Here is a 24,374-nt window from a genome sequence, read left to right as displayed (position 1 = left end):
TCTCCTGAGCTATTTTCACAGTTTTCAGACCTCTAAAGCTTGTGGTTTCAAGTTTGGCTCCTTTTGCTTTGGAGGGCAAAATGAATTTCACAGCTGCCTGAGGAGCTGGCCACACAGCTACTAACCATATAGGATTATGGTAATGGGCTTAAGTAATGAGTAAATGATGGTTCTGACTCAAACTGTTCTCTATTCACAAAGTCTGTGCATTTCCCATTCTGATTTGAGGAAAAATAAATCAAAATCATCTTCAAATGACTCACCTGTGTCGTCCTCCCTGGAGCTGATGGATCCAGTCGTGCTACTCGTTCCATCTCCGTCCTCTTCTTCCTCTTCATGATCCTCTCCATCTGTACGCAGCTCTTGGTCAAGACTTGTGTCTTGGCTGGCTGATGCAGTGATTTGGGACTCATCCTGGATTTCTGTGGATGTTTCACTGCTCTCTGCCAAAGTTTCCTCCTCCTCCTCCTGTTGCTCACTTTTCCTCTCTTTCTCTTCTTCTGTTACTTGTCTTTGTGGTGCATCTATTTGGTCTTCTGTTCTGGACAGGCTGTTTGTATCTTCATGCGGAGATGGAACCTGTTCTTTGATTGGTTGGGGGTTAAATGGAGGGACAAAGAAGAGAGGTTTCTTGGAGATTGCTGGAGGCTGTTTGACAGGGGAGCTTTGGGAGCTCTGTGAGGGACTTGGCAATGCTTCTTTTTCTTTCCCGTTTAAAAGAAAGCAACTCTCATCCTCAGGTATTCCATTGTAGACAGCACAATCTGGTGTGTCGTCTGTGATACTGCAGTCTAATGAAAAGTCTTCTAGGAGCTTTGACACAGGTGATGGTGAGGAATTACGTGAATCCTCTTCTGGAGAGAAGTTGAACTGGGTTAACCCAGTGGGATGCTCCTGGGAGTGAGACTTCCCAAGGGTCTGGGGCTTTAAACCCTTGATGAGGTCCATCCCTGTTTCCTGAGCTGTAGTGTTGTCCGTTTTGCTGTCGATCTCCTTCTCTGTCCGCTTGACTGAGCGGAGCTGAACACTCTGCAGCGCAAAGGGGGTGATGAGGGGCTTAGGTGACTTTGTAGGGCTGTTGGAAACGGCGGGTTTAGGAGCATCCTTCGTTGCCTTCACAGCAGATGGGAAGGAGGAAGGTGGGATAAAAGCAGGCGGTGGAGGAGGTGGAGGGGGCCCCATGGTGGGAACAGGAGGGGGAGGCGGAGGGGGAGGACTGAAGCTCCCATTGAAGGACAGACTAGGGTGGATTAGTGTTTCAGGGGATGGAGGAGGAGGGAATTCTGGGGAGGTGCAGCAAGGAGGTGGCGGGCTCAGAGTTGGACCCTGTGGAGTAACAGGGGGAGCTGGCAGAGGAGTGGGGGAACCCGAATTTGGTGGTAGAGGGGGAGGGAAGGGTGGAGGTGGGCCGAGAGGGGTGTTCGGAGCTGAGGATGAGGAAAGGGGCAGGGGTGGAGGTGGTGGCGGAGGAGGCCCGGAACTCTTAAGTGAGTCCGAGGTGTTGGAAGAAAGGGAAGTGGAAGAGGAGGACATGGAAACAGAGGATAGGAGAGAGGACTTCCTCTCGGGTACTTTGGGCTTAGGCCGGCTGCTGGAGGGAGACATAGACCTGACGAGTGAGGGCACTGGGGTTCCAGCTGTGGGGGTGTTGGACTGGCTGGAGTAGCCGCTAGATGGAGAAGTCAGTCTGTGTACCCTGTCAGGGGAGGAGGTGGCTGTTTTGGGCTTCACTGCCAACCCTCCCTCCTGGCCTGGAGCTCCAGGGCCCCGGCTGTTGCTGTGAATCTCACCTCCATTCTGTAGTTCTCCTGGGTGAGGCCCGGCCGACATATTATCTGTGGCATGGGCCAGAGGGGTCTGTGCCCTCTGGTCTCCATGGTTACGAGGGTAGTCCATGTAGTAGCCCCAGGAATCAGCGTAGTCAGAACGCAAGCTGCTGGTGTCACTGTGAGCAGGTGTCACGTGGCATAGCGAGTATACGTTAGACACACCACCACAGTTTGCGTTAGCTACTAGCGATGCTGCAGAGCTACCTGCACTAATGCTACTCTGACTTCTTGGCCGTAGCACCCAAGGGTCATCGTAGTCACTGCTGGGACTGTGGGAGGGTGAAGAGGGAGAGGCGCATCCTTTCCCTCCTCTCAGCCCCATCTGTAGGCTCTGCTGCAAGCTGGCAATTAGAGTCTCATTGAGCATGGCGCCGTTTGGCCCGTTAGCACCACTGATGGCGCTAATGCCTCCAAGGGGCTTTTTTGCACCAGGCTTGCGTTTGAGAGAGTCTGTACGAGCTGGGGGCAGCGGGGGCTTCTTGGATTTGCGGAGGGAGATGCTGCGGGATAGAGAGCGGTCACTGTACAAGCTTCCAGAGTCTTCCTGATTGGCCATCTCGCGGCACTCGTACATGCTGTGTCTGGCCGCCCGTCCAGCTGCTGCCCCGTGCCCGCTGCCATGGCTGCGTGAGCGCAGGCCCGAGTCGACATGCATGGAGGTGTAATATCCATCGTTGTCCTGGGAATAGAGGGAGCTGGAGTCAGTAGTGGTCCTGGAGGATAGCTCCAGACTGCTGTACAGCTGGTTGATAGGAGTGGAACAGCTGGAGGTCAGAGTGCGGTGCGGGACAGCCACGTTTTCTGGTGTGTCGTAGATCCACTGCTCTTCTGTCAGACAGGATGGTGGCGTGGGGGCCAAGGTCCTGTGACTGTGTGCGCTGCTGTCCGAGTGCCCTGACTCGCTGGCAGGTGCTGCTGCAATCAGACCACTATCGTGTGGTGTGTGAGTAGGGGTGGATGTGGCCAAGGCTGGACAGGTGGAGCTTTGGGTGAATGCTGCGGGACTGGAGATCAGGGGGTCGGTGTTGGTGGAGGAAGCTACACTTAGTGGTCGAACTGTGGGGTAAGCTGAGACTGGAGAGTGGGAAAGCTGACCGGAGGTGTTGAGGGTGATGACCTCAGATGAGCTAGAAAGGGTGGCATTGGGGATGAGCGAGGTGGAATAGGCAGCATGTGGGGAGACCACACAAGCTGGACCACCACCCCACTCACTGGACTGCGTCCCCCTCACCTCCTGAGACTTGGGCCTGGGCAGGGTGCCTGTCCTTGGGGCATTCCTCATGTGCACAACTGTGTTGTCAACCTGAAGCTTTCCAATTTGCCTATGGGGTGTAGTTTGTTCCTCTGACTTTATGGGGGTGCTGCTGTAGATGGGATCAGCACTGAGGGACACCCTGGCACCCTGTCGGGGCAGACTGTGAAAACGGGAAGGGTCTCCGTTAAACTGATGTGGCAGCATCAAGATCCCGGAGCTGTCACTACTGGAGATGGATATGCTTCCTGTAGAGGAGGAAGCAGAGATGCCGGCCATCTGAGCAGCGATCCCCTGCCCTCTCTGAGCCCGAATTCTTCTCATAGACGGGGGTACAATCTTCACTTCTTCTGTCTGGCAGCCCGAGTCTCGCGTCTGGGAACGTCGGAGCGTTGAGTTGACACTTCCAACTCGGCCCAAAGTGGAATACTGTCCTGGGATGAACATGGAATGCGGCCGGAGCTCTCCGCCGCGTCCTTTTGCTGCTGTCAAAAGAAAACAGAAACTATGATAAACATGTGATTGATATAAATATTCGTTGTTTTCTCTTCTTGCTCCACTACCTGTAATCCTCTCTATAACTTCTTGAGCCACAAAGCCTTCTGCTCTTCTGGTTGGACTGTCAGATAAACTGTGGTCACAGGGAAGCTAATTAATTTGATTTGCTGTAACCTTGTCTCATGCGTTAATAACTTCTGGTCTTCATTAAGGAGGAAAGGATATGAGGGGTGACAGAGAGAAGAGAAAAAGACTCCCTAATATGCTTCCCCTCCTATTCTGGCTCTGTCTCAGTCCGATAGAAAAGCAAATAGACCCCTGGGGTCCAGGACAGGCAGCTGGTAGGGTATGAGGCAGCCAACACACAAACACATACATGGACACAAATAGAGAGACACATGTGCATGCATGCACAATGTTGACATGGTCACGCACAGTCACACAGACTAGAGCATACAGAACAAGCAGATAGATGTAGAGACAAGGACACACAAACATGCAGACATCACAAAAGACACACACCGAACATACCAGATTGTAAACAAACAATTTGAAGAATGGGTTGTAAAACAGGAGAGGATGTCTAGTGTGTCTCCCATCTGCGGTGGCTCTCCTGTTGATGCTCGTATCCCCAAAACATATACTCTTGCGTCCTTTCTTCTCTCTCCTGTCTCGCGCTCTCTCTAAACCACACATACACTCTCTTCCTCCTTTGCTAAAAGCTGGAGTGACAGCTTGGCTGCTGCTGCTGCTGCGATAGATTAAGCTGCAGGTCTACTTCGCAGCTCTAGTGCAAGGAGAGGGAGGGATGAAGCAGTGGGACAATTACCCCGGCCCAGTAATCATGACATTCAGAGGATGTCGTCAGCTGGCCACTAACTGGACTTTAAAGCTCTTTCCCTATCAGCCTTGGTGATCTTATTGCACAGAGAAATGACATTCTCCTTAAATGCTGCTGCATCCTACAGCTCACAGAAGTGTAAATAAACTTCAGCCATGCAGTGCCATCAGCACAGCATAGTGTCAGCTTAGTGAGCTTAGTGCTCACTTAACACCCAGCTCAGCTGAATAACTAAGGGTAGGGGACCTCTGAACCTTCATATTTGTCATACAACCCTCATATGTTGAGAGTGCAAAAGAAATGAAGATGGTATGAGGCCTTTTGATCAGGGGCCCATTGTCGTAGTAATCGGTCCATGTTCGGAAAAGTAAGACACAGATGAGACACATACTAAGATTTTCAATATGGCCCTAGGATTAAGGCACATATACACACAAAGACACACACAACGCACAGAGATAGGGCTGTAGAAAGTTGACCCCTGAGGGATTATGGCCCAATACGTATTTAAGGATGGAACTTTTCTTGTGTGACATGATTTGACAACAGGAAAAGTCTAACATGAGATTCTATTATGGCAGAAGTTTCTAGATGAGGGAAAAGGGCAGAAATAAAACCATAAAAACTACTGAGAAGGATTTCATAACTAAGTCCTGGCTGTGGATAAACAGGGTGGAGCGGAGCAAATGAGTGACACATGGTGTGTAGAATTGAAACAGGGAAAGACGGAACAACTGCAGGGCCTTGATCCAACACTGTGGACTTGCATGGGTCATTTTTCTCCGTCTGAATATGACTCAGAACAATACTGGTGGTGAGTTCATTCTTGACTCAGTGTATACAGTTATACTTGATAAAAGCGTAAATCCAGGAAGGAATGAAGTAATGGAAGATGGAGGGATGCTTGTCCAGAGTGTTGGTACAGGTCTGTGGACAGTAGAGGACAACATATTGCCCCACAGTGATCCATACCTAGCTCTTGGTTGAAGTTGTCAGGCAGCCCTGATATAGTCTTTCTGCGTTTGACCTTCTTGGGCCGGCGGGACACGGTGTCAGTGTTAATGAGGGAGCGCCGGATGCTCGCCTGTCGGTCAAACACTGCCCCTGGTAGCCGGGAGGGCGAGAGCAAGGTAGGCGGACACACAGGCAAACAGTAGTCAGTTAGTGGAAGGAACAAACTCAACAACATGCAGAGAGTTGTTTTTTTTTCTCAAGCTGAACATGCAGCGTTAACAGAGCAGGAAAAGTATAGGGACAGTTCAACCAAATTACAAAAAAACTCCCATATATTCTCTGGTGGTATCAATCAATGATGCAGCTAGTTTTGGTTTCATTGCCAAGGTTTTGAGATGCATCTCTTATGTTTTTTGCCTTGCTAGATCCCACCAGATGTACATGAGAAAATCTTTTATGTCATTTGGTTGATCTGATCCTTTAATCAGCCAAGATGCTTAAAATACACAAAATTCACCAGCCATTTTCACTCTTAAAAGCTTAAACTTAAGAATAGAGAATCTGCTGCGAGGACTTGACTTGTGTCCCAACAAAGGCTGGCAAATCCTTAAATTTGTGGCTGACGGTTTGTGTTAATTTCCAATAAGCAGTGTGAAAAACTGTAAACATACATGTAAGATATGTGAGATGTTGGGTACATGCTCTAATCACAAAAACACACATGCACAGGACAGATATGAGGTGAAGCATGCACACACACACACACACACACACACACACACACGCATACATCTTTCATTCTTCTCAATATCCTTCTCACTCTCTGTCCAGCTTCCCTGAAGGAATTGCAGTATCTCACTAGGAACTGCTCTTTCTGCTATCTAGCTTGCTGGTGACAGCCTGCAGGCGTTAGGGAAATAGAAATTGATATGAGTGCACATAGTGTCTATCACAACCCGCCCCCCCTCAAAGTGACAGAAAAGTCCCTGATCTGTATGTGTGTGTGTTTCACTCTCTCTTTCTCAGTAATCTAAAGTGACAGCAGATGAAGTCAACAGTGATTTGTGTGACGTGGGAACGCATTAACCACTCATTAGTGTCTAAAAGACGTGGGATTGCAGTAATATTTCCCTTGACAGCAGTTAAATTCAGATGTTGACACTGAACTGAGAGTTTTTGAGTCAAATAACCCAAATAATACACAATATCCCCTCATAGAACATAGAACAACCTAACATATAAATTTAACGCCAGAACTATCAGAATGAGATGTTATATCTATGTGTATGATTCCTGGGTGGCAAGTAGCACTGAAGAATGTGGCACTCTAACAAGGGAATTGCCTCGACACGTTTTACTGTGACGAGTGTTCATCTGTCAAACGCCCTGTGATCTGACATAAAGTCAGTGAAAAAGCCTTGATCCCTGGATAAGATGTCAAACCATTTTCACACACACAAACGCTCGCTCACACACGCATAAAGGAAGGTGAAGGTCAATTTCCAAGGAGCATGATGGAAGAGGGTAGAAAACACAGAGGTACAGCAGGAGAGGCAGACGTCCATGACTGACGCGTACAGTTTTTATCTCTGTGGATGACTGGATACAGTAATTGATTAGTCTATATCCACTCACCCACAGAGGGTTGATTTAAGGAACAGTCTGACATTTGGCTTGTTTGGCTCCCTTATATTTGCTATGTTACTGAGAGTTAGAGATGATCAATATAATAGTTTTGAAATTATTGGAATGCATATTTTTCTACTTTTGATGGAGTTTAGATGTCTCCTCCAGTCTTTTTTTGCTGAGCTAAAACATGTCATGGAGTTATCTTTCTTTTAAAAACTCACAGACATGAAATTGATATTGATCTACTCATCTAACTCTCAGTAAGCCATTATTTAAGTGAATTTCCAAAAACGTCAGAAAATTCCTTTTAGACAAACAAAACAAAATGTGTGATTGATGGTGAGAAGTTAATGTTAGAGAATAGACACCGTGGATGTAAGAGGCCAGATCCAACTCAAGAGTAGTGTGATCTTTGTAGGTCACTACGCGAAATGGAACTACAGGAGCCGGATATTTGTTTTCCACTACTGACACTAATGGAGATTGGTTCTCTAGTGGTTGAGAGATGGACAAAATGATTGGATGAATGCTGCTGCCAAGAGGTCATACCTGTGACGTTGATGGCAACTATGTCTGTGGGCACGGCTTTCGCCGTCTGCCTCATCTTCTCCTCCGGGGTGGGGAGGGGTGCGGATTTGGTCCATACCACCTTTCCGTCAACCTCTAACACCTCCCTTTCCTCGCCGCCTCCCTGCGGGGTCTGGGGCCTCATGGACAGCTGAGATTTGTCATCCTCCACTGACGAAGCTGTAGACTGCATGAGAGAGAGGGAGAAGGGATTAACGAGCTGTAAAACATGAAGTGGGGAGGGACTTTGGAGAAAAGAGAGAGAAACGGGAATGGAAAGAGTAGAGGACAGGAGGAGAAGAGGGGAAAAAGGGAAGAGGGGACAGGGATAGTAGAATGAAAGAATGACAAAGAAAGGTGAGTGAGATGAGATGGGAGGAGGAGGAGGAAGAGAAATGAATGCAGAGGGGAGAGAAAAAGAGAAAATACAGTGACAGAGATGTCAGGTAATGAAAGGTAATAGAGAATAAAGATTTAGTCACTGAATTACAACACAGAAAGATGGATTAAGAAAAATATCAGGCTGAATTGTAAAGATGATAGAAGAAAATGTGAGTGGGAGTAGAACAATAAAACACAATAGAACTTAATTTTCCAAAACTATAACTGTCCAGGATATATTGGCACATACAAACACACTTTATTACACTACTGTGACCTTTAGAAGCTTGCAGTGCTGTAAACGTATTTTGCGATCAATCATGCCCAAATGGAAACACACACACACACACGTACAGTCACTCTCTCACACACAAAAACCTATCAGCTTAAACCGACACCGGTTGGAGATGGCAGGATAAAAGCAAGAGAGCAACAGTGTGAAGAAAGAGAGAGAATCACTTGAGCATTAAACTGTATTCACACACAAATAGTTCTGAATCATAGTGTAGGTTTTACTGCAGAGAGGCAACAGACATTTTACTACAACATTCAGGCTTGAAATTGAGCCTATTAGTGAACAGCAAACCTCAAAATACTGACTCAAACATAACTAAAAATATTTTCATGTCCAATTTGCTGAATATTTAAGTCAATGTCACGTCCGTATGAGCTTATATTCTTAAATGAATGTGACTACACACCTGAGTCCAGAGGACAGTGAACACAAATAATCCATTTTTTTCTGATTATAGATCAATTCCAGGAGAAAAATCATTACTTGTCACTTTCACTGCATCATTCAATCTTTGCCTGATCGATCACGCGTGGAACACCTTCAGTTTTTCTGCCACGGAAAAAAAACTGATGTCTTCAAAGCAATTTTGTTGGGCAGAGGTGGAAAGAAGTGCAGCACAGTTTTCCAGAATCCCCAAAATGTTACAATAGTATTCCCTATGTCCGTCAGTGTTTATCTAGACATTCCCAAACATCAGAATGACTGGAAAAGATGGCTATTGTTGCTCTTATACAGACAAAGCACGGATGGATGGATAAATGGGGAGGAGGGGGCACCAAAACAAGGAGAAGACAGGAGGATGGACGGAAAAAAACCTCAGCGATAGATAATTTGGTAGCAAGCGTGGCTTGTTACTCTGCATCATTGTGGCTCAACCAGGAGCCCTGTTTCTCCTTTTGAAACTGCTGTCAGGCAAAGTTAGGCTCACTGAACTCAGGACAACAGGAAGTGATGGGGAAAGGGAGCAAACAGCGGAACGGAGGAAGGGGGACGGAAGGCAGAGAGGAAGGGGATTGGCCTGGGTTAAAAAAAAAAGAGGGGGATAGCGTGCAGAAAGTAGAAAGACAAAAAAAGAGAGATGGGAGTGGACAGTTTAGAAAGCGAAACAACATGTTATGAAGGTCAAGGGTGGAGGCAGGAATGAAACGAGCACGGCTGGAATCGAGGGGCTCTGTGGGACAAAAGAGAACCTGATAATTAGGAAGAACTATGTGGAAGAACCTCTGACCCTTACAGGACCCCTCATATCATGTGTGGCTGTTTGTGTCACTGAGAAACAAAAACTGCAGCGCAGAGGAAAGGAGAGGATGCATATCTGGCTGTCAAACAATTTACACTTCAAACTAATTGTCTGCCAGACAAAAGAGCAATAAATAATAGTTTCTGTCTCTTGTTATTTTTCTGTCCCTTCTCTCTCTCCATGTATCACCCTCCTATGAAATTACAGTTCTGTGACATTAGACAAACAGCAGCTCCGACAAGTGTAGAGGAAAAACAACATAAGTCAGTATATGTTTATTCCCTACCTCTGCTTGAAAAATAATGACAGACCAGGCAGAGTACAAATTAAAAAAAAGAGTTGAGCAATCAATTCATCTTTTTCACAATGCATTCTGACAGTTGCAGCTAAATGCAATGGTTAGCTTAGCATTGGTTATCCATGTGCCATTAATCCCAATCAAATACAACAGAATCTAGCACAATCCCAATAAGAGTGGAAGAACTCACTGGACAAATCTATTTGAATTAAAAAAACAAACAAACAAACAAAAACTGAACCAGACCAATGAATAGACATATTTTAGGTACTTTCCAAAATCTTTTGGTCTAAAACTGCTAATTGTCTTATTGTAAATATAAATGAGAAAATAAATCAGGAGCTGAGAGATAATTAATGTGCAAAATTAAAGACTGACAATGGATAAAACATGCATTTCCATTTCCAACCACTGGAGGGCAGACTGACACTGTGAGAATCACTGGCACTGAATTGCCATGCTGCTGAATCAGCACAAGACTGCAAACCAGTCCTGTGAACACACACACTACACTTTTTATATCTCAAAATGTAGTTGCACCCAGACAGTTTTGTGTGTCTGGATGTGTGTGTGTGAAAGCAGTGTTCATATGTATGGATGCGTGTATACATGCTGTGCATATATGTTTACCTTCTTATCATTTTCATCATCCTCCTCATCCTGCAGGCTGCTGGTGGACTGTAGTGGGTCAGAAAAAGTGGGACCCTGAGAGTAGTACTGGGAGCTCCGAAAACCATCTTTCCTCAACTTGTCACATTCTGGAGGACAGACAGAGAGAGAGAGAAATATGTTACCGACAAAAATGACATTTGATAGCTATGATCTTTGTCTCAAACGAAAACAGATACTCATTATGATAACAAATCTCAATTTGAGAAGAATTTATCAGGAGAAAATCCAGTCTGAGAGCACAGCTTTTGTAGAGTATGATACACAATATGCACACAGTTTGGAGAAAAAAACATGATCAAGAGTTCATTGCTTTCACTGAACTAAAAAACATTTATTATGTGTTAATATTTTTAATTTAACTGACTATTTTAACACATTTGACACTCAATACAATACTCATCTCAAGAAATGTATTATGCACACTGCACACACAAGCTAATTTGTGAACAGATAATTCAATAACAGTACAGTAAAGAAAGGAGACACACACACCGACATAGCCGTGTAACACTTATCATCTGTGTACAGTAGAACACACCATTGGTTGTGTATGTGTGTGTGTGTCTGTGTGTGTGTGTGTGTCAGTCACGTGAGTCCCTGTTGGATGCTGCCAAGTGCTGCTCACACCTCCTTGCGTCACCACCTGCTGTGACGCCGTTGTGATATATGTGTGTCGGTGTGTGTATATCAATGTGAGATAAGAGCTAACTTCATAAATGTGTGTTGTGTGTGCATGTAACCGGAGGAGGGGGTATCAGTTTCAGTCTGTCACACACAGATGGCAGAACTGTCCCTCTCCCCCCCCCTCCCACCCCCTTCTCTCAGGGGGCATTTAGCACATCATCCCTCCTTCTCTTTCTCTGTAAATATCTACTGATGAATTCTGTCTAGTGTTTAAATAGCTGATTACATTCAAGTAGTACTATTTTTACAGCCTCGACAAAAACACACAGTAGAGATTTGTGTGCTTTTGCTGATTTCCATAACCTTGTAGATAAAGAAATCTAATAAACAGTGTGACGGTAAATTTATTTATATCCAAATAAAGCAGATAACTTCAACATGAAAAAATATTAACATGTCCCTCTGACCTACATCAGTAGCATATCAACTGACAAGCATGCATGTTCTTGTTCTTTGGCATTTATTCATGGTGTATTATAGATGTGTACTACACACATGCACATCACTACAAGCTGGGCACCTCAAATATGCAGCTTTTGATCCCTTTTTTGTGTCATCTATCTCCACAGCTAATTACCATCCATCTCTATGGACAGACACGTCGCGTATGAATAATACTGTCAGTTAATGGGTCCTAAAGGGGCTGGTAAAAGGTAGCTACTGTAACAATGAGCTGATGTGGCAGCGGTGTGGAAGAAGAGATTCGGGAAGCATGATGATAATGAGGATGATTACGGGGAGCAGAGCTGTTAAGATGATTGGTGTTGCGTGATTGGGGACGGTTGATAAAATAAATAAGCTCTGATGAGCTGCTTGTTGCTAGGCAGAACTGATGGGAGGGGAGCGGAAAGTGACACGAGAGACAAGCAGAGAGAATAAAGGACGTTGTGGGAAGAAATAATATAATGATATGAGCAGGGTGTTTGCATATGTGTATATTTTACAGTGGCATGTAAATTAAATGTGTAATACTGATTGACTCTAGCAGTTCTGTGCCTATTTAGTGTCACAGATGTCCACAAAAGATTGTCACTGAAGTGTGTAATATGTTAAAAAACTACACCTATTTGGAGCCTGAGTTAACTATAATGAACCATAAAAAAAGTATTTTTAAACTTCATTTAGATCCATTTTGGTCCACAACATAGCAGTGGCCCTGTGACCTTCACTCTGTCTCTGTTACTGACCCTGGTTATCAATGAGTGATATCAGTAATTGAACTAATGCACAATTCTAGGATGTTATTGACAATAATCATATGACGCAACTTCTCTAATGTATTTCGAGCACGTTGGCACGTTTGCTGTAACTCGCGAGCCGCCTGCAAAAGCCTCGAATACCATGTGAGTGTTTCAGAGAAAACAGAGAGGATGCACATTGTCATCTGATTGGTTATTGATTATTCTGCTTTGCAGAGCAGAGACAAAACTCGTGTACCTTGCCATGCTCATGCTGGTGTCACCGGATAGTGTGACTGGTTACATGTACATGAGAGCAGGGACTGCACATGGTTTAACCTCATCATATAATCTCTAAATTATAAAATGTAACAAATGCCTTGTAAATATAGAATTAGTAGTTTAATTGCTACAAAGACAGTTTCATTACTGAAAAGAAAAATCCTAAATCTATTCTTACATGTCTAAACTGTAACTTGGGTAAACTTCACTCTCAACTTCCTGGGAGTGGACAAGGAATTTAAGAGCTAAAACACACACCAAGAATCAAATGGACAGCACAGGTGCTCTCATTGGACACCTGTTGGCTTTCAGTTAGGACCCCTGGGGCTGGGCGGTGACAGGATGAGGGGGGAGCTGCTTTAATCCCACCTCCCAGGTGGTGTTTGCGTACCCAGCAACATCAATATTGCAGGAAGTAATATACAACAGCACAGGGGTCAAACAATGGCAAAGAAAAGAACTACAGTGTGTGTATGTGTGAACAGGTGACTCACACACCGTAAGCATCCAGTTACAACCACCTCCTCCCCATTTATCTCTCTCTCTCTTTATCTCAGTCTCGTTTTTATCTGCTGGCACACAAGGCCACCTTAATATGTAAACAACAGGCTCACACTGTGACACATCCACCAATGTATGCATGTACATACACATACACACACACACACACACACACACACACCTACAACACACTGATATTCATTCCCTCACACGTGCCTCTCAAGCCTTTTTCCGAGAAATGGGTGGAAAACACAACCCTCCCAGGAACTCTAAGCGAAGCTAGTGCTGGCATTTACTGGTGTTCCTACTTCCTGTTCTGGGAATGTTTGAGTATTTTTTTTAAAGTTGCCACTATGTTGTGACTTGACTCCCTGTGTTTGTTTGACAAGAAGGCAGTGTCCCTTCTTGTCTGATCGTACTGGACAAACAAAAAGAAAAGGGTCTCACACGGTTGTGTTGTTGGCTAAACTTTGGCCTGAACACAAATTACAGGTTTGGACACGTTTACAACACTGTGGACAAACACGGCATGCAGGGGTCTTCACCTTGATGCCATAACAAATAGGATGACATAACAACATTCCCACTAGTGAGTGTGGTAAGAGTTAGTGTGTATATTTTGGTTGATCTGGCTGATACTATATGAGGTAAATAAACTAATTTTCCTTTCCTGTTTTGATCATTTCTGTGTTTCATGTAATGCAACACTTTACTCATTACCACATATACACTGTGTGTATCAAGACAATATTGCTCTGGACTCCCAAGCATAGACAACAATCACCAAATTGCATATTTGCCCTCCTAGTTGCATTTTCTCCAGCTGATGTTACAGCAAGGTGTTAAACCATCAACAGCCAAATTACAATCAAAATTCCTACAGGATACTGTATAACCATCTGTTACTTTAAGGTTATTTTACAAACTATATTTGGCCTGTGAAACAGTCAAAAGGCTGTGTGTGACGTTGAGTTTCCCCTCATGAGGTGTTAATATTCATCAAATATTTGACAGTAAACACTTCTCCCAGCAGCTGTCAAATGACTCCTCTAAACCTAATTTTGTCAGAGAGGTGGTCCCTTTTGTAATGATTCTTACCTCGCAGGGCGGTCTTAAGGTTGACTTTGGCCTGGCGGTGCAGGTCTTCTACGCAGGGCGGCCTGCTGCCTGGTAAGAAGACGTTCTCCTGTTGGTGCCACGGAGCTGTGTAGTGAACCGTCCACTTGCTCTCCTCATCCAGGTTAGACACCGCTGCAGAGACACACAGATCATGAACGTTAAAGACATTTTTAAGACTTTTTGTCCCGTCTATATCATTTATCTTCACAGTGGGATTGTGAAACAAGTAGATGCTACTCTTGGCAAGAAAGTGAATTTCATATCTTACTAAAAATGTAAAAATAAATATGTCATTTGTAGTCAGACTCAAATATCACAGAACTCAGGTTTATTAACTTGGAATATGCTTAGTGCTTCAGTTGCACCAGTTCACCCATTCTAGGATCAAACCTTTGGAAAACAGTAAGTCATCACGGATTAGAATATTCCCTCAACAAGTAGTACCGGCTGTTGGGGAGGTTTGTTTGTGTTTGGAGGAAAAGAGGAAGGGGGAGGAGAATTAGGTGCTTTGCATCGAGGTGTCAGCCTCCGCACCTTCAACATGACACTTATGTGAGGCATCACAGTAAGCCACACACCTCAAAGGGGGAGGGAAGAGTTTGGAGGGAAACACTGACCAGCTGATACCAAGCACAGACAATTTAAACAGGCCACTAAAACCTCCTGAAGTAAGCTACTTTATCCTTATAAAATCCAGGGAAAGTCACTCCAAGGAAACAAAGCAACAAAACTGTAAACAAGCAAGCCAACTTTTTGAGCTCAACTCCAAGCAAGGTCAGTTAACACAAAATTGAACACAACTTACACAGCTGGTTAAGATGAACAGAAAGTAAACAACAATTTTTACCAAATTCTTCATGTATTTTTTATTTCTAAGAGCACTTCTCTCACTCAACAATGAAATATTAACAGGGCTTCATGATGCTGATCTTTGCATCCCTCGCCACTGGTGACTTGTAATGCTGATGAACCAGGAACTGAGGCCTATTTTCATTGCTTGCTTTCTCACTCAAATATAAGCAAAACTGCTGAGGTGAAAATATCAATGTAATAAACACACACACACACACTACTCAAAAGTTAGGCTTACCAAGGGAGCGTATCCAAGCCAAAGTTGGTGATCGTGGATGTAGTACTATCTCCATTTAAACAGCCAAATGTTAGTAAAGACCTTTAGTCTGTGTGTCCCTGTCCTGACCAAAACATCTTGTCCATCTGACTGGGACAGAGGGAGAAGTCTGGATGAACCAGGAGGAAGGGGATGGGTCAGGAAAGGGGATGGGAGTGTGTGCAGAGTGTTTTTGTTTGTGAGTTTTTTCACAGGTGCAAATGAGCCATAGTAGGATGCGTAGTGAGTGTGTGTGTGTGTGTGTTTGTGTCGGGGGAGGAGAGAAGGCCTCCGAGGCAGTGGGTCAGGGCGGGGGCCAACGACTGCAAATTGGTCATCAGAGAAAGTGTGAGACAATGTGTAGCTGCTTTGAAGTACGTATAACTAACTGATAGATCTCAATACTGACCATTTCAAAAGAGGTCTTGGACCATATGTGATCATAAGAGAGGTCTGCAACCTAATAAGTATAGTTATGTTTAAATTACTAGTTTAATCAGCAAAAATGGGACAGTCCATAAAACTCGGTTGTGTTGCTTCTATGATCCTGCTGCTGATGACTAACGGTACCTTAACGTCTGTCTCCACAGCTTGTTGAGGAATGGGCGGCTGTTGACTGCGTCTCCAGCAGAGGAGAGGGGTCATTGTGTTTATTCATGTTTCACTTTGTTACAAACTCTTCTGAGTTGTGTCTTCTTCATTCACAAATATCTACTCTCTCCCCATCTACCTTTACTGCTACCTTCAAACCTATACACAAAGACAACAGGCCTGGATCCAACTGAAAAGGCTGCACCCATATGGCTTTTACAAGCTGCAGAAATAAAGGCACCAGGAAATAATTCAGTGTATTTTTGATGACTGATTGCTTGCTATCTTATTGACTCAATCTCTTATAACCAAACCCATCTGTTAGTCACTAAATGTCATTTGATACTAATGTGACAAAAAGAGTGCCACACAACATAGCTGAGGGGGTTATAGTAAACGCCTACTGTCAGATAGGTGTGATGGGTGAAAACAGCTAGATAGTGTGTGTATATGTAAATGTGATTGTATAACTGTATTGTTACACATGCTGTCTTGCAGCATGCCTCCCCTGGTCAGAATAATCAATCACATACATCACGAGGCAAAACTTGCCTGACCACAGGTCAGAATCGGAAAGTTGCACGAGACAGATGCACAAAACTGCACAGCTACCACAAAATCAACACACAGTTCACTTGTAGAGGTAATTGTGAAGGTTAGACCAGGTTTAAATCCGGGCCTGACGCCTCCTGCACAATAACTGTCACGACACACCTATGAGCAAGGCACTGACACCCCAGCTGTGTGTGAATCAGAGCACATTATTAAATCAGCTCGCCAGGCTAAATAGGGGTTATACATACCCAATTTTTAAAAACTTCTCCCCCACACACTCAGCACAGGTAGCCATCCCCCACCCTCCTCTCTGACCATGGGGTTTGAATAGGCCTCAGTCGGGCTATAGGCCCACCAAGGACATGGGGACTGTGGACACAAAGCCTGTATTGTCCCTCTGCATCAGTCTCCACATCAGGCCTTTCAGTGCCACAATACCCTCTAGCCCCTCAACACACACAAGAGTCCACACCGGACTATGGCGCGAAAGTCTTTCAGAAGTCCACTAATCCCTCTGTCCATTGACATCCCAGCTCTCCCTATGCCCATTAACAAACACAGACTGAGCGCAAACAGGCTACTGAAAACTCTGAAGGACACAAACAATCCACAAGGTGCATCAGTGCTAAAAATTTGTACAGTAATCCCTGGAAAATACATCTGCACACATACACACACACACACACACACACACACACTCTGTTTCACATACATACACATGAGGGATTCACTGTTTTGGTCAATAAAATTGATTGTGCTGACGATATCTATGTTAACCCTGAACTGGGTCCCAGATCACCCACTAGCCAATCGTGTATTGACTTTCACGCATGATACAACTTTCTGTGTTTCACAAGGGTCAGCATTGCCATGGTTCAGATCAGCTTTTGAAACATAACATAAAGTGTCAACATACTAGGCAAAATGATGGTCCTTGTCTCAGTTTTTTTCTTTTTTAAGAGCCTCTTTACAAGTCCTCTTAACTGTAAAATCTGGAAAAAAACAACAACACAATTCAAATAGTGAAATGTGAAGGATGCACTAATCCTTTGGGGACATTTTTTAAACTTTGACCAAAATTAATTAACAACCCTTCCTCTTTCAATAAGTACAAGTTTGTGCACCCTTGATTTCATCAACATCTGTAGTCTCATGATGACATGGACCCAAAATAATAAGTACAGGACTGCAGTGGGGGGCCAAGTTGCTCAACTAAGGAGCAAAGTGCATACATGTGCAGGATAGCAGGATAAGAAGTGAGAAGTACAAAAATGCTGAGCTAATGATTAAACAAATCACCTCAGCCTTGACTTCAACACACATACACACACAAACACACAAGCTATAAATACACCTGAGATTAGAGTTGGCACAAGCAGCTTGGCCTGCATCAACCAGGTCTTTGTTACACATCCTCACGTGCTTAATAAACAGGCTTTAATAAAATAATAGCCTTGGAGCATTAACTAATCCTCCTAAAGATAATCTACATATATGGCATGAAGACCTGGAATGATTTCCTTTTATATCAAGATCAAATTAGACCTTAATAAACATAAGAAAACTTCAAAATTGTCCCAAGAAGCAAGGACAGATGCAAACTATTTGTAATAAACTGGCTGTGATTTTAAATGCCTCCAGCTGCCACCTTTACAAATGCTGTTGGGCCATTTAGTACTAATAGTTGTCAGCTCTGTAAAGTCTTGGCCCAGTGGTTACCTGGTAACAAGGGTGCAACAGAGGGTCTCTGGGCTCAGCAGAGGCAGCAGTGAAGGTAACACACCCACAGGAAAACCATTAGTTGTAATAATTTTTATACAGTTCATTAAGGCTCAAGAAAAACCTTACTGAAGCTATTTAACATGTTAAATTAAATTAGTTTAAATAAAGGGAAAGCTGAAGGAAATTCAGACCCAGATAATATTCCTGTCAAAAAGACTGATTATCTCTTCAAATTTTAACAAACTTATTTGTCTAGTTTTAATGTTGAGAAAACTACTCATATGAAGAAGTAAACATATCTTACCCTTCCTTTTGAAGTATTTAATCACAGATTTCAACGAGGTCCCGATAAACACCATTATTCCGGTTGAGTGTGTGTATCTCTCTCGTTAAAAAAAAAGTGCCCTAACGAGGGACAAATAAGACAAATCCAGGGAATAAGAGAAAGACGGGATGAAGGAGTGCTGACATCGGCTCTACTCCGCTCACATTCTCACTACACAGAGGCTTTACGGAGAGTGTGTGAGAGTGTCTACTACGCTGACAATGAGCCTTTACCCCTATCTCTCTCTCTCTCTAAACACACACGGTCCACTCCCCCCCACAACCACCACCACTCCCTCCCTGAGGCAGTCCGGTCCTCGGAGACACACACACACACACACACATAGATACACACACAGCGGGAGGGGTGTAGGACCGGCCCCTCTGTTCCTCTGTGCTTTGGTTACCAAGGAGTTCTGGCTGCCTCTCCCTTTATTTCTCATCATCACTCGTTCTCTTCCACGCTGTCTTTCTCTCTCTACGCTTTCTTTCTTCTTTGCTCTGCGGGACTCTGAATATAGCTGAAAGTTAAACACGCTTTATAAGAGCGAACAGACACACTCGTGCTATTTTACTGTGGATGTCGATACCCATTTCATTCTTTCTTTCTTTTCCCTACTTTTTTATTCTGCTCTTGCAAAAGTTGCCTCTCTCACCGCTACGACAGACTCATCTGGGGAATATTTATGCATCTAATTAAACTATCAGCTACCTTCCACCTTGTACATCCTTTCACAAGGTATTCTCAGGAGGATGTATGCAGCTCTCACCTGCATGCAAACAGGAAACATCATTTTTACCATAAATCTCACTAATGCACTGTAATTTATCTTGTTTGGTCCCATTTTGTAGATATTTATGGTGAGTAAAACACCATTATTGAAGAAGATAACGCAGATTCAGCCCAAGTTCTCAGCTACATTAAGTGTCTAAAAAAATTAAATTGTGTTCAGTATCTCTACATAAATCTCCTTTTTTCCTATTATTATTATTATTTTTTTTTTAAATCAACCCTCCTTCCTCTGTCCGATCATTCCAAGTCTGCTGTGTGCGCACATGGCCACTGAATCTGTGCCACATGAATATAGATCACATACAATCCTCCTATTGTCCGATCTGCTCACAATCTATCACACACACACACTCGGGCACCCATCCATTCAAACACACACCCACGCAACACGCACCTACACACACACACACACACACACACACACACACACACACACACACACACACACACACACCCATAGAGCGCAGGACTGCCCCTCCTTCTGTAGCCGTATTTCTTTTCAGCCCAAATGGTTGGAGAGTGGAGAGAGAGGGTGTGTGGAAAGGAGGGAGGGGGTGGGCTGCAACAAGAGCTTGAATGGGACTGCAAATGATCCTTGAATTTGTGGGTAAAAAGGCCCCCCCCCCCCCCCTCCTCCTCCTCCTCCTCCCTCTCCCCTAAGACCTTGCTCATCTGAACCTTTCAGCTGTACGGGTGTGCAGACAACAGTTTGGATTTGTCTGTGTTTGTATTGTTCGGTAACAGTCAGTGTTTCTGCACAGTCTGCTGTATGCTGTTTCAAGTGTCTGTTTGCAATATTTGTTTGTTGTCCTTGAGTTATGAAGCTCTGAATGTGGGCAATATGTCTTTGTAAATGTCATTTTCTTCTTAAGAGTTCAGCCTTCTCATAAAGTACGGCTGTTATGGGTTAATAACCTGTCATCAGTTCTCAAACACAGACATGGGTCCATACACATAACAGTAGAAATAAACCAGACCATGTGTAAATGTATTTGTGCAGACAGAGTTGTCGACTTCCAAACTGGAATGGTTATTTTCTTGCTACTTTTGAACACTACATAGACTAAACAGTTAATTGATCAATCAAAAAATGATTACTAAATTAATTGATGATATCTGTACTTGCAGCAATTAAAGTTCAGATCAACTGTAAATGTGGGTTTTTCTCTGGTCTGAAATGGTTAATAGAAAGCCCTTCTCCATGTGTCTAACCTTTCTAATTTCTCTAAATCCAAGTCCCGATGTTCTGTCAGTAGCGTCCGTTTGGCTTGTATCAAACTGTTTGGCACGCGTACAGTATTAGGATAATTCATGCAGACGCGAGCCCAAGCAGCATCTCTCATTAAAGAGCCTATTGTTCTCAGGACAGTGTCACACGCATGCACGCGCACACACACATATACATACGCACACGCGCACAGTGTGACAGACAGGTCAACAACTCTATCAGCTGAAGGAGGGCTCCAAATCTAGGCCACCTCCAGGATTAGGGCTATCTATCCATTCAGCCATACGTCCATACATCCTTTCCGCTCATTCCCATTGAAGAATGGAAGCCCCCCCACTACACCGCCGCCCAAACAATATCAATCTTTCATCTGCTCGTACTCTAAGCAGCATCTGAGGGACGCATGGAGATTCGGTGGATGAAGCGTGGACTTCAGAAGGAAGCTCATTCAGCTTGGCGAACATGAGAGATTATTATGAATGAGATTAAAAGCAATCCTACTCTTATTAGCACTTGGTTATGCAATTAATAAAACTTAATTACCTCAGCTCAATATTATATTTTTCTTTCTGTTGTACAACCTAGTCATAAAAAATCATGAGATAGGCTTTGTACATTCTTTAATTCTTGCAAGAAAAAGCATTTCCTTCAGATAATTACAACCGGTGATTGTGTGGTTTTCTAGCTATTTGATTATTGTAATTGGTGATAAAACTGATGACTGTATCAAGTGAACATGTTAGAGCCTATGGCAAGACATGCAATTATGTCTTCAGCAGCGTGTTCACATGAGAAGGTGGTGACTGTGGGGAAAGAGGAGAAATTTGGGGGGGGGGGTGACATGAATAATTAACAATTCTTGTTGCATTAGACATTGTAATTAAGACTTGAGGGTGAAGGTGGCAGAGTGATAATAAAGGAGAAAGATTGATGAAGGAGTCCTGCTCTTCCTCCTGTCATCGCCCTCCCTCTTTATCCCTCGTCCCATTTTCACACCTCATTTGGATCTTCCCATCAACCCAGCAGAGGCAGCTGCACACACACACACACTAGTTTTTATATTTTTTTAGCCCAGACTGCTGAATTTACTCCTTTTCCCTCCAGTCTTATTTCTATCATTCGATCAATCCCAAAAACACACACAACTCCCCCGTCTGGAAACAGACCAGCCCTAGAACCGCGGTCGTCCATGACTGAGTGCCTGAGTGAGTGATGAAGTTACACCATTGGTCAGCTGACCGAGTGTTGGAGTTTCCTAAACTCCTGTTTAAACAGACAGCAGCTGGCAGGTGTTTGGATTTTATAACCTAACTAATACAAGGACGCAAGTTTTTTATTTCTCAGACGTTTTCACATCACAAACAGTGAACAACAGCATTAAAACACGAGTCTTGCAGGTAAAACATGCGACTCAAGCAGCTGTTATATCAGTTTAGTGTGGGGCGGCTGCTTTGCAGGTGCGCTTGATTTGACTGTAACTGTGGTAACTGGGCGGAGATAAGCCCCCTGAATTTTCGCCTAAGTGCTGTCAAAACTTTCATTTACAATTTCCACCGCAGTCCCCATGATCATTGACCGGGAAAGAGGCAGAAAAAGGGCGCATAGAGGCATGAAGGAGAGCGCAGTTAAAGCACCCCAAATAACCATCACTCTGACAAAATACTCAATGCAGAGTGAAAAATGAGAGACATCCACAGGGTGAAACAGACGAGAGAGCAGAGGGAGTTAACAGGTAATTAGAATAGTTATAATTGAAATTAAAGTAAGTTCTCTTTCAAATCAAACATCCCAAGATGTGAGTTTAAAGTATTGTTCCATCAAATGCATTTATAACCTTTTTTTCGGATTAAAACGTAGCTTAATCATGTCATGTGATGCTACTTTAGTGAACTTTACCAACAAATATTACTGGAACCACTACAGAAAGTTGCAGATGAACATTTAATATCTAGGAATTCACATTATAGACACGACCACTGACTATTCCTGTAACACATTGACCACAATTTCACACATACACAGTCAAGCAATATACCAGGTTTGTTCAACAGTCTCTCAAATATTCATTCAAATATCCAAAGAGTGTCTATCTGGCATCTACACACAGACACGAACCTCTTTCTTCATCTGATAGAACCCAGATTTTATTTTTCTAATTGGATTTAAGAAGAAAGAGCTAAGCTGACCCTCTAAAAGCCTTCAACTCTACCATGTCCGCTAATGTCAAATCTCTCTCCCTTTCTTTTCCTTTCTGAAACATGAACGCTTTCACGATTGCTAATGTAATCTATCCTGCATTGATTTTATGCTCCCCTCTTCCCCCTCATTTCTTTCTTTTCTTGCTTTCTCTTGTTCAGGCTCTGACCTTGCACACCTTCCCCTCGGTAGAAAACCTGCGAGGTGGAGATAAAGCAGGAAAACCTGAGAAGTGGAAAATGGGCCAAGTGTTTTTTCACACACGGGTGCACACAAACACTCTGCATCTGTGTATGTGCGACGTCGTGGAACACAAGAGTAGCAGAGAGGTTGCAGAGTGGATTTTAAGAGGCTTGTCACTGGAAGGTCACTGGTTTGAATCCATGAATTTGGGCCCGGTGAACAAAAATCTCTCAATCTTCTGTAAACAAGGTTGAGATGCCTTTTATCAAAGCACTGAACCCTTGACTGATGCATTGAAGCCGAAGAGCAGAAATCCTGACTGCTGATGTTCATTAATGCCGATTTTCATTCTCGATCAAATTATTGTTTATATTTCCACTTTATAATATATATATATATATATATATATATAACAATCCTTTACTTGAAAATGAGTCACGATCTTGCTTAAGTAGTCTGCTAAAGGGAGGCAGCTCTTCAAATTTTCAAAGCTGTAAGCAGCAAATGTTTCATATTTGTACTTAATGTGACACCAAAAACGTACCACTTATAAAGATCAAACAGTTTTGACTTGGATAACTCAAACAGGATATGTACCAAATATTCTGAATACTAAATAAATAAACGGAGTACATCATATTTCTCTTTCATCTCCTTCTCCTTCAGGTTTTCTGAATGAAAATCTATAATTTATAGCATGTGGAGGACCAGACTCGCCTCTCTCATCCCTCCCTCCTTTTCTTTCATCCCTACATCTCTGTGAATGAAAGCGAAGCATCAGGGGTCAATGGGAATCCGATCGCTTTGGTCTTCTCCGAGATGTAGAGCAAGGCATGAATTATCTATCAGCAAGGAGTGGGGGCGGTAAGAAGGTAGTATGGCAGGATGAAGGTATAGGGGTTAATGATCACACACCTCTTTTAAAGTAATTCTGCCATTTAACTTGTGATTTGTCACACTGATACAGCTTCACTACAGCAATCAATACCAGTCTGACCAGGAAATGACACATGTGGAAAAGCATTGTATAATGTCCTTGAGCTGTGTACTTAAAAGAAAAAACCTTACTGTAAAATTAAATGACTCATTACAGAGCTATTAGATTAAAAACGGCAGTACAATGGCAATATAGAAGTGTTTCGATGATGTTGCCAGACAGCATTGATGAATCAGAAAAGTCAACATGGATAAGAAGGTGACAACTCTCTATGGCGCTCATAAAAAGGTAGTTAAGCCAAGTTAAACTTTAAACTCCCTCCTGAATAAACATCAACTCTCTCTCAAAAATAACACATTCACACACAGAGAATGTGTCAGAGGGGCTCGGCTGAGTAAACAATCTGTTTTTCTGGCACTAATGGCTTTAGCATGGGCTAAAGTTCCCATGCATCACACACTGCCGCCTTACTATAAACTCCCGCACTTGGTGAATGACCTTTCTCTGACACAAAACT

The 24,374-nt window shown here is 43.6% G+C and overlaps 1 protein-coding gene across 11 annotated transcripts in view; it reads right to left on the bottom strand.

Annotated features, from left to right (window-relative positions):
* The window catches only part of nhsl1b (NHS-like 1b), a 110,698-nt gene that overhangs the window by 6,232 nt on the left and 80,092 nt on the right, over positions 1-24,374 (bottom strand). For 9 of the 11 annotated variants that reach the window (XM_042389943.1, XM_042389950.1, XM_042389952.1 and 6 more), the window contains 5 exons: positions 14,200-14,352; positions 10,415-10,542; positions 7,553-7,757; positions 5,393-5,524; positions 264-3,566 (listed from right to left, as the gene is read on the bottom strand). In XM_042389943.1, the coding sequence (XP_042245877.1) occupies positions 264-3,566; positions 5,393-5,524; positions 7,553-7,757; positions 10,415-10,542; positions 14,200-14,352 (3,921 nt within the window). Of the gene's footprint in view, positions 1-263; positions 3,567-5,392; positions 5,525-7,552; positions 7,758-10,414; positions 10,543-14,199; positions 14,353-15,310; positions 15,381-24,374 lie in introns of those variants that run through there. The other 2 variants (XM_042389953.1, XM_042389947.1) reach the window with 2 other exon arrangements.

This window comes from Thunnus maccoyii, chromosome 17 (assembly GCF_910596095.1).
Source record: "Thunnus maccoyii chromosome 17, fThuMac1.1, whole genome shotgun sequence".
NCBI classification, from domain to species: domain Eukaryota; kingdom Metazoa; phylum Chordata; class Actinopteri; order Scombriformes; family Scombridae; genus Thunnus; species Thunnus maccoyii.
Note: the sequence above shows the minus strand (reverse complement) of the source record. Positions and strands in the feature narration are given on the sequence as shown.